At 36.1% G+C, this 11,288-nt stretch overlaps 1 protein-coding gene across 1 annotated transcript in view; it reads left to right on the top strand.

The window, feature by feature from the left end:
- The first annotated feature begins 256 nt into the window (after positions 1 to 256).
- scaper (S-phase cyclin A-associated protein in the ER) overlaps positions 257 to 11,288 on the top strand; it is a 141,795-nt gene continuing 130,763 nt past the window's right edge. The window contains exon 1 of the mRNA XM_067380065.1: positions 257 to 513. Coding sequence (XP_067236166.1) covers positions 340 to 513 — 174 coding nt within the window. The 5' untranslated portion in view covers positions 257 to 339. The remainder of the gene's footprint in view (positions 514 to 11,288) is intronic.

The raw sequence follows: 11,288 nt of genomic DNA, 5'->3' as shown, positions 1-11,288 counted from the left end.
CTTACATTAAAAAATATATATAGTTTTAATCCTCCCTGTTATATTATACTTTGACTCACAGACCAAAAAATAATATCAATCATCTCAAATCAGGTATTATTTATTTATGATACGAATCAACAACAGTTATACATACTAATAACTATCAACAGTAACTAGTGGTGTTTTGATGATTTATCATGTCCGGTCCTCCAGTCCAGCTGGCGGCGTTACATTCCCTCCTGCGCTCTACACGATCCGCAAGTGTTCAGTGTAAAAGAAGAGGAGGCCTGTTTAATTTCTCGCCCTCTGGTCGTGAAGTTGTCGTCCGCTGAAAGTCGCTCGTTTGACACCGGGCTCATGTCGAAGGACGGCCGGCACGATGGGCGCCGGCGTGGCGCGGGTCAGCAGCACCGGTTCGGGATGAGATCGGGTCAGAGCGGGGATGGCAGAGACAGATCGGCCAGTAACAGCTCTGGATCATCTCATGGAGGAGGCAAAGGCAGGAATACGCCCATCAACATTGCCCTAAAGGTAACAAACAACGGCTGGCTCATAACATAGTCACCTGCCCACCTAGACAGCATTGTTTTTCTCCCGTGAATGCGGCTGTGATGCCCTCTAGTTAGGCAGCTGTCAGTTTAGTGTTAGAGCATTGCCCTTACTACGTTACTATGGTAACAGTACTTTCCACCAAAATAGCGTAGTTAATGCAGTTATTGTTGCTATAATACAAAAGTGTAGTAAAGTTTTGATGACTGCTGTCATTTTGAAAACTTCTTACACTTATTTTATAGTATTAAAGAACTGTACCTATGTTATTTTTGTCAAAAATGTTGTCTGGGTGAGAGGCAAGAGTGTGTATTTGCGAAGTATATTTATTGGTATTGTTGCTGAGCTATGTGTGTGTGTGTGTGTGTGTGTGTGTGTGTGTGTGTGTGTGACCTGAAAAGCGCAACATGGCATTAACATAAAAGTACCTAACATGATCATGACAATAACATGACAAAATAACAGTAATACAATGTAACATAACATTTACGTGACATAACAGTAGGATAACACAACATAACATGACTGCAATGCTTGTTGTGTTGCATTGTAATACGTCAACACAACATTTACATAATATAATAGCATTAATATGACAGAAGAACAGTGTGTAACAGTAATACATTGCAACATAACATTAACATTATTATATCATGACCGATTATTTGTACATAACAGTAACACCACACAACATAACAGTACATAACATAACAACATAATGTTACAGTAATACAACTCAACATCACATTCACACTATATAAAAAGACAACATAACATTACATACAGTAATTCAACATAACATGACATAACTGTAACACAGAGCAAAATAACATTTCCATAACAGTTAGGGCTGGGTATTGACACAATTTTCTCGATTCAATTCGATTTCTATTCACATGTTTGCGATTCGATTCAATTCCGATTTAATTTGACCCTTCGCAAAGACCCACCCCCTTTAGTTACTGTTGCTTTGTCCGACAAGCCATGGCGCTGTCACACAAAAATACATCGCTGAGCAAAGAGGACACTGACAACACGTCGACAGACAAGACAAAGCAGGTTACTTATGATATTAAACAAAGTCCAGCTTTCAAACTGTGTAGTTTTTTTAAGAAATTCAAACAATAAAAACCGTTTTGTGGCTCTTTAATGTGTCGTGACAGATTGCTGTAGCGCCTCTGCTCATGCTGCTTATGAACCGATCATCTCTTCATACTAGTTAATTTATAGCATCAAATAAACATGAATGAACATCAGAAGGAATGCTGTTTCAAACACGGAAAGACGTCAGTACACACCATTTTTCAAGTTCAAGTCCACCGAGGTTAATTTTCTAACTCCTGACTGCTTTGTCAGACAAATGCGGATTCGGAGTTATGATTGGTTAGATCGCTTGTCAATCAAACTCCCGGCGAAGGGTCAATTCGATTCAATATCAATTATTTTGGATGTACTGTATCTGATATACTACATGGCAAATTTTCTAGCCGAAAAAAATCTCTCAAATAATGCTGTAAGCTACACATGGGAGTCAGTTAGTACTACTATACAGGGTTCCTACGCGGTTTGGAAAAATATGGAAAAGTATGGAAAGGTATGGAATTTGATTTTAAGTAATTTCCAGGTCTGGAAAAGTATGGAAAAATATTTGTGTTTTCAGACTATTGTCTCTATTCAGTTTTCTAATTTATTATACTTGTAAACTAGTCACTTTACAGCAAAATTAGCTCTTTTGAATCAAAATACATAATTTATGTGAATTGTGTAGATCCGAAGAGGTTTTTTTCAGGGCGAGTGTGTGCTTGTCACAGGATTCTCACAAGAATCGAAAATGGGCTACTTTCCCATAGACTGGAGTGAGTCGTGATCTTTCTTGGTGCTCTGTGGCGTGATAGATCGCCGTAGCTCTCGTGAACTCTTCCGCTTTACTAGTTACAACGCAAAATAAACATGATTGAACATCCGAAGGTATGTTGAAAGATAAAGTACAACTTACTGAAATCTGTATCACATGCAATCGATCAATCATTGTTTCAACTGCAGAAAGGCATCAATAAAACAGCATGTAGCCTACCTCAGAAAAGCCGTTCAATGTCCAAAAACTCATTATTCAGCTAAAAAATGAACTTCAAGAGGAGCATTTTGCTAAATAAATGCATTATAGGCTATTGCATATTCATTGTATTTGTACTTAACATGTGCTTCGATATTAAATGTATAAATCTGTTTCATGACAGCCACCATTTAAATGTTTTTAAGCCTAAATAAAAAATAATTGTCATTAAAAATGTATATAAACTTCCTTGTGTGTAATTTTGCCTATATGAAAGTAGCTTGTTTTAATCAAGTTTAAATCCGTTTTAACCTAATATTATAATGATGTACCAGCTGTATGCCCCAAATGAATCAATATTGAATCGAAGGTAATCAAATCAAAATCAAATCGCAAGCTTCTGAATCAAAATCGCATTCAATTGTGAAATTTGTGTCAATGCTCAGCCCTACTGTCAATAATTTATTATTATTTTAATTTTTTTAAATTTTTTTTTTACTTGAAGCAAATGTTGGTTTTCCCATTTATGTTGTTTTCAGAGTGCACCAGAATGATTCATTTACATGTTAAAATCACAAAAATCTTCTCCTGGGGGAGGATGTCCCCAGACCCCCCTACACATCACCTTTTACACCTCTTTTTACCTTGCAGATGTTTATAAACTTATGTATTTCTAAAATATTACGGAAACTGATTCTGCGCTTGTGTAGGCTACTTGTACTCGTAGGGTACTCTATAGAAATGTTTTGATACCAACAAATACTGACAAAAGAACAGAATAGATAAATCAGAGAAGTCGAATTATTAGAATGTTAAACAAATTAAATATTTACACCTAAGTAGCGAGTGGTATGGTCAGAAAAGGAAACAAAGTCACTACGCCACCCTTTTAAACAGGGAATATATTAGTACTTTAATTAATTTAGATTAATCCGCAACAGAAGTCACACAGGAACGTAGTTTTAAGAAGAGAAGGGCCTAGGCGTGAATACTAAATACAAAACTTTATTTCAACAATCAAACACTGATTTAAAAATCACTACAAGACTGTAAGACCCCTACTAAAAAAAAACATGAAGCAGGGAAAACATAGAAAAGGAGACTGAGGCTTACCAATGGCAGAAAATCGTTTGGAAGGAGGTCTGGAAATTTGAGTCTGGAAAAGTTTGGAATTTGAAATGGAAAATGTGTAGGAACCCTGACTATAATAATATTGAAGGTTAAATTAACTTATTTATGTACAAACACTTAAATTACACTCAATTATGTTTTTATTCTAAATAAAGTTTTGAATTGCATAATCATATTTCTACTCCAATTCGTTTTTTTGACATATAAACATTTAAATCATGGCTGTCATAACTGATTTATTCAAAAATGCATTAAATATTGAAGAACATTAAAAATTATAATGAATATGTAACAGTGCATAGCTATATTTATCAAAATGTTGCTCTCCAGAGTTCACTTTTCTAGCTGACTAATGTGTTTATGGTCACTGAATATGATTTTCTGAGGTAAATGTGACGTTACATGACATTGTTTACAAGCTGTTTTATTGACGTCTTTCTGAGGTTGAAACACTGATAGAGTTATTACACGAGACATGATACGGATTTCTTTAAGTTGTACTGTATATTTTAACATACCTTCAGATGTTCATTCATGTTTATTTCGTGCTGTAACTGGTGTTAAAGCGGAGGACAGGATGTTCACATGCGCTCCGTGCTGCCGCTTCTCTTTAACTGGGGCGCTAAAGCGATCTGTCACGCCACATTAAACAGCGCCAAAACGGTGTTTATTTTTTGAATCTCATAATAAGATGGACGTCATTTGAAATCTGAGACTTTGCTTCATATCAAAAATAACAAAGCACAAAGATTATTGTGATTTATTGGATGAGAAGCGTTACATATTCTGCTCATTCATCAACTGAAAACAGACTAGACTAATCGATTCTCAGGATTTAAGAATCGATATCCGTTCGTAAAAATGAGAATCGATTAAAATCGAGAAATCAATTTTTTTTTTTTTACCCAGCCCTAATAACAGTACATAACAATAACATGACAACATATGTTGTATTACTGTTAACATTAGCATAGCAGCTTAGCATATTAGCATAACATTAGCATAGCAGCTTAGCATTAGCATAACATTATTGCAATAACATGACAACTTAACAGTAATACGACTCAACATAACATGACATAACAGATAAGAGTAACATATTGCAAAATAACATTACTATAACAGTGTGACATTAACTTGACAACATAACATTATTGTAATACAACTCAGCATCACATTAACAGTATATAACATGACAACATAACGTCACATACAATAATACAACTCAGCATGACATAACATATAACAGCAACACAAAGCAAAATAACATTACCATAACAATACATGACAAGGGATAGTGTAGATGACTAGTTCTGCAACATCTTGAAGGTTTTTTTTTTTTTTTCTGCGATAATGACCGGCTGACTGATTTGAATTGCATGGCTACCTTTAAAATAAATAAACACAAAGACACGAAATAGTGCTTGCCTTTGAGTTTAAATGGTTTCCTTGTGTGAAAAACAAAGAGAGCACAGAGGCTCCAGGAACACCCTTCAGGACATAGACCTGATCTACCTGTCTGTTTACAATCACATTGTCATAATCACAAATTAAACAGTTGCATAACAAATGAATACATGAACATTAGACTTGATATGAACTTGAGCTCAGGCAACAGTTTGTTGAATTAATTGATTTTTTTTTTTATCTTTTTTTTTTTTTTTTTTTTTTTTATGTAGAGGGAAAGAGTTATGACAAATATATTCTGTGGATGGTAGTAGTAGCAGCCATGAATTTGACTTTTGTCTTTTCACACACGTAGACTACACGTGGAGTTTTATAATTGAGTGTTCCAGGCCTGGAAATGGTTTTCGTTAAGGTGTACGGTTACATTACCAATTTATTTATTTATTTATTTATTTTTTACATAAAAGTATTTGAGCTGTCGATTTAATATGTTAGCTTAATTAGTTAGTTACAGGAAAAAATTGTGCATTAAAATTAACGCATTTAACGTATCCACCCCAGAGCTATGTAGCTTATCTTGCATTTCATAAAGTTAATTGGTGACGAACATGATGCAGAGCAACAACTCACTGCTTGATGGAGCCTATAAAATGTAGTTATATGCCCCTAAAATTCAACATATCAGGGCAGAAGTGCTCCAGTATGAGTTTTTGTCTCTTATTTATATAGTTAAGCAATATCGCACAAGTAACGAGCGCAATAGCTATCACACGGGTGCTGTTTTTGTCCTGAATAGCAAATGTGATATTGATTTTATACAACCGTTCAATAAATAAGATGTTAGTATTGTTATATTTTAGACACACTATTGTCTGCTTTTGCTCAATTTTGCCAAAGAAAATATTACCTATAAAGCTAGAACAGAACTGATGTAACAGCGGCGTTTAATTTCTGAATGAATCCGCCCTTTGAACAAATCAAAACAGGTGAACCAGTGATTCAATGACCCATTCATAAAGAGAGCCATTTACTTCATTCCTGAATGAATCAGACGAATCAAATGAATGAATGACTCAATGACTTACTCATTTAGACATTTACCGCCACCTACAGGCAGTTTTAGTTTATCATTTCATTTCATAATTTTTTTTTTCTTCCATTTTTCCAGTGTTCATTTCGTTGATGAGTCATTTTCATCATAATTTTCATCAACAAATTTTTTTCACGGACGAAAACGAGACGATGACCAAATAAAAATGCATTTTGAATGACTAAACCTATGACTAAAATCTACTCTAATTTTCGTCAACGAATAAAAAACGAGACGAAAATGAAAGAGAGGGATGATTTGGGAAGATATCTTGTCAGGACTGTTGTCCTGTGGAAGATGCGCACATTTGAAGTGTAATGTGCTGATTGAACTGTGGGAAAAGCGGCGCTGTTTCGCCCTCTACAGGCTCGTCCAGCAGCACTTCAGACTGCTTCGCGATTAATGAATGGCACACGTTTATGCCAAGCGATTGCTTATGACAATGTTTACTATACAATGTTTATACGGTAGTATGTTTTAGAATGCATATTTTATCACCCTCATGAGTAGTCTACTAAAGTGCAGACTGTAGATATTTCAGAATAAGAGTCACAGTGTATTTTGGGATGGTTTATAATTATTATTTTTTCCTAGTCATTATTATTTTGTTTACATAATATACTGTATTTAATTGAATTTCTATTTCATTCATAGTAAACTACTGTATCTTATGTCACAGGAAGGAAAGGCTAAGAACATTATTTGACACATTATTCAATATATTTTACAAGTATAAAGTTTATTATAGTTAACTAAACCTAAAACCAAAGAAATCTTCATTACTTGAAATAAATGTTAACTGAAATAAAAAATAAAATAAGTTTACATTTTTATATATTATTACATCTAGTTTCTAAGCTTTTTCTTAACCTGAGGTATTAAAATAACAAACAGAAATAACAACTTAGACGTTTAAAAGCAAAATATAAAAGACATAAACATACAAAAAAAAAAACCCTAAAACTTTTAACTAAAATTACAATGAAAGCAGAAAACCTAAAAATCAAATCTAATCATTTTAAAAGAAAACTATAATAGTACCTCAATGATAAGTGTCAGTCCCTGAAAAGCACTGAATTTTGGTCTTTCGTGTGTTTTTGCACTTGAACGGTCAAAAACCGTCCGCTTTGGCGAGCAAAGTACAGTTAGGTGAACATAAACAGTTTGGAGAATATCAGATGTACCTATATCAGTGTATTGGATCTGTGTATTGTTAGAGAAATGCTTAATGCATTACAATTTAACTAAATTAGATTTTAGTCGACTAAATCTACTGTAGATTTAGTCGACTAAAATCTTATATTTAGTCGAATAAAACTACACTAAAACTAAAACAATTTTCGATGACTAAAATATTACTAAAACTAAATGGCATTTTAGTCAAAGGACTATGACTAAAACTAAATCAAAATTTGCTGTCAAATTTAACACTGCATTTTTCCATATAAATAAAAAACCCATTAAAGGTATACTTCACCCGTCATTTACTCACCCTCATGGCTGTTGAAGCCTAAAGGTTTATGTGTAATAAATTCTTTAAGAAATCAAATAAAATAAATTCTAAAGCTACTTTTTGTAATGTCTGTTTGAAACATTTCTTTTTAAACACAACAATGACTTTAAAGGATCTTTCGGGGGTCATTTCTCAGCCAAATTTGATTAATTAGATTAATTAATTGCCACAACGTGTATTTCATTCGCTTGACAGCCCTAATATTAAAGCATAAATATATCTGCAGAATGTAAATAACCATGCAAAATGTAGGGTTTGTTTAATGTTAGAGAGCAAATTACCTTATCAAGTTACTTATAAAGCAACTGTGTTCTTCCAATTACTCATTTCATTTCCAGATCAAAGGCAAAACAATTTATTTATTCAAAGCTTTAATGCACATATGATTTAAAAATATGTGCATTAAATCTATATATATAAAAAAAAAAAACATACATAAATACCCACCTGTCTAAACTATTTAATATAGAAAAATGTGAATATTACATACCGATCTAAATCTTCAGTGTGGTCCTCAAACCGCTGTCATCCTCGCGGCTGTGTCTGTTCCACATTTTGTTGGTGCATCTCTATTTACATCTATATCCCCTATGTGAGTTACGCACCGCTGAGCTCCAATCAGATGTTGAATCTGCGGCGTGTCTAATGTAGACGCGCTGACACACACAGCCCTGCCGCCTCCAGCACATGCTGGACGAGTGGGCGGCCTGCCATGTGCACATGACTGCACAGAGAGAGAGGAGCTCTGCACGACACTCTGCCTGGCTGTGGAGGGTGACTACACCATAACGAAGACAGCAACACAGTAGCAACAGAGTCACTGTGCAGTCGAGACATTGCAGGGTCAAAGAAAGACCGTCCCGTTGCCAGAAGAAGTTCGTCCTGCTGATTGACAGAGGCATCTACCCGAGTCCGCAGGAGTCATGCTCAACCACGGGGCTATTTTTGGTCCAGCTGTCAAATGACGATGTCAGGCCGTTCGTGCAGCAGAGATGCTGGTTAAAGGGGTGAACAGGTTGCCATAAGTAAATTCGGTAGCATGTTAGGGCCGGATATGGATGAGGAACCTGCTTGCAGACTCTGCTTCTACTCTGTAGGTACCTTCTGTCCTCTTTCCCATCATTCTTTCTGTGTCCCTCGACTTACTTCTGCATTTAGACGCGCTTGAAACTCTATCCTTGCAGTGGCTTGCCTTTTTTTATTTGTCCTGAAAGCAGTTCTTTGTAGCTGGGCGTCCTTGTTTTGCAGTTCTGAGGTGCTCGGTAAGATCTAACCCTAATAACCTCGGGTGTCAAGGGGCCTGCTGGTGATTAGGTGATTAGCTCGATTCATCTCACGCATGCATGGAGCGCTGACCTGAGATCAGATACCCCCTTTGCACTTTTACATTGGTTATTTTGTACCAACGAATGCCAAATTGGAAGCGCCAACCCCCCCCTTTCTCCGAGATGCATGACAAATGTAGACTCTGGCCTTCTGTTGCCAGTCAGCTGCCAGAAACTTGGGAAACCCAGAGTAAATATTTACCATCCAAACACCCTGCTGACAGGCAACAAGTTAATTTACTTCCTTCCTTTTTTTTGCAATATTTTTGTCAGTTTCATCCTCATTCATTCTTATTTTCAGACATCTAGAGAGTAAAGCTGTTGTCATTTGTTAAGTAGGTCAGTTGTGTATTTTAACCCTGAGGACATGAGATAGTGGCTGGGGATGACAGTATGTTGTTTATGCATGTGTAAAAACCAGTGAGCCTTATGAAATATTCCTCTCTGTGAGGGAATTTGACAGACTGAACAGCTTTGCGTTTGCATATCATTGGCATATTGCCAACGAACAACTAAATAATTAGCCATATGCAACACTTTTTTTATATGCCCAGTTTCACAGACAAGGCTTAAACCTAGTCCCAGACTAAAATGCATGTTTAAGCTGTCTTAACTGAAGGCAACTTGCACTGAAATGTCTTAAAGCACCCCATTATGGCATTTGAAAGGTTACTATTTTTATTTTGGAAGTCCCTAACAACAGGTTTACTAGCATGCAAGGTCAAAAAACACTTTAATTGTCTTTTAATATGCATTTATTTTTACCTTATTTGCTCAACGACTCCCAAACAATTCGCTCAATGATTCATTTTGCCGAACCCCTTGTTTGCATGACGCTAATCTGCGGTGATTGGTCAAATGACTTCTGCTGGTTAACACGGAGTACAGTATATAGTGCTGGCATCCCTTACAATATTATGCTAATGATGGTGCTCCACTCTGTTATAAAAAATAAAGACTCAGAGAGGAAATAAGTTGTTTTGTGTTTATGTTAGCGAACCTAGCCCACAGCTTAGCGTTAAACACACAAAAGTCATGGTATATGCGTTAGCCCAACGCAGAAAGGTATTGATAAAGCACTGCAGTTGTACACCAACGTATTGCTCTATTCTCAAGTAATAACATCAAAAAACATTTGACACATTTCTAGACAATTACGAGCGAACACATATTGCTATTAGCTGGTTAGCCGGAGACCTACAAGCTGCACGGAGCGAACTAGGGCTACAGCTAACGATTCTTTTTGTAATCGATTAATCTTTTTTTTTTTTTTTAACAACCAAAACTAATAATGCATAGTGAAAATGATGTGGCTGTAAAATGATCAAGCATTTGGCTTTTATTTAAAAAAAAAAAACAGAGGTATTGGTTCCAACTCCAATATTTGGCTCCAAAACTAAGCCTTTTTATTGCAATTTTTTACCCATTTAGTGTTTATAAGTGCCAGTGCCAACAATTATATAACAATACAGTTAAGTCAATTTAATGTAAAACTATGAATACAAACTTTAGTAAAGGCCATTTGGCCTTAGTTTTGTCGTCTTAATACAACATTACAAAAAAAGGATTGCACCTTCTGCAAATTACCCACCTGAGAACAAAAACGCATGCCGTGTGTGAGGAAGAGTGACGCCCCAGTAGGGCTGGGCGATATATCGAATGCTTTTGTCACTCGCATTTTGCCACGCAATATCGCGTTCAATATTGACGGCGATTCATATCGATATTGAACGCGATATTGCGTGGCTTATAAGTGAACTACGGCTCTGTCTATTAAATGCCGCTTCATTTGAAAGCAGGTGATGCCGATTTAGCGGTAATCAGGGAACCGGCTTTACTGACGAAATGCACGTGACAAAAGCATTCGATATATCGCCCAGCCCTACGCCCCAGTCAGACCAGTTGCTTCATTGCAGTTTGGTACGGCAGAAATAGCCTACATACAATAATTTTCAATAGAACGGTGCATTTGGCTTGCATCACTTGCATTGCGGTGCATTTTAGGTGAAGCATCCGTTCGATAAATCGCGTCACAACATCACGTGGCTACATAAAAAGTTTAAGCATATGTGATGCATTGCCGCGATTGGTCTGACTGGTGCGTGAGAGAGACGAGGGTGCATGCGTGTGTGTGAAGGGGTTCTTTTTTTTAGGCTATACTCTCTTACAGTTGAACGTGAATACGTTTACTACTTAAAACATCTAAGCTAAACATCATATTCATCTTTACTCTCCGCC

This window comes from Chanodichthys erythropterus, chromosome 24, assembly GCF_024489055.1.
Source record: "Chanodichthys erythropterus isolate Z2021 chromosome 24, ASM2448905v1, whole genome shotgun sequence".
In the NCBI taxonomy this organism is placed as follows: Eukaryota; Metazoa; Chordata; class Actinopteri; order Cypriniformes; family Xenocyprididae; genus Chanodichthys; species Chanodichthys erythropterus.
The sequence above is the reverse complement of the archived record's forward strand: the minus strand, read 5'-3'. Positions and strand labels throughout refer to the sequence as shown.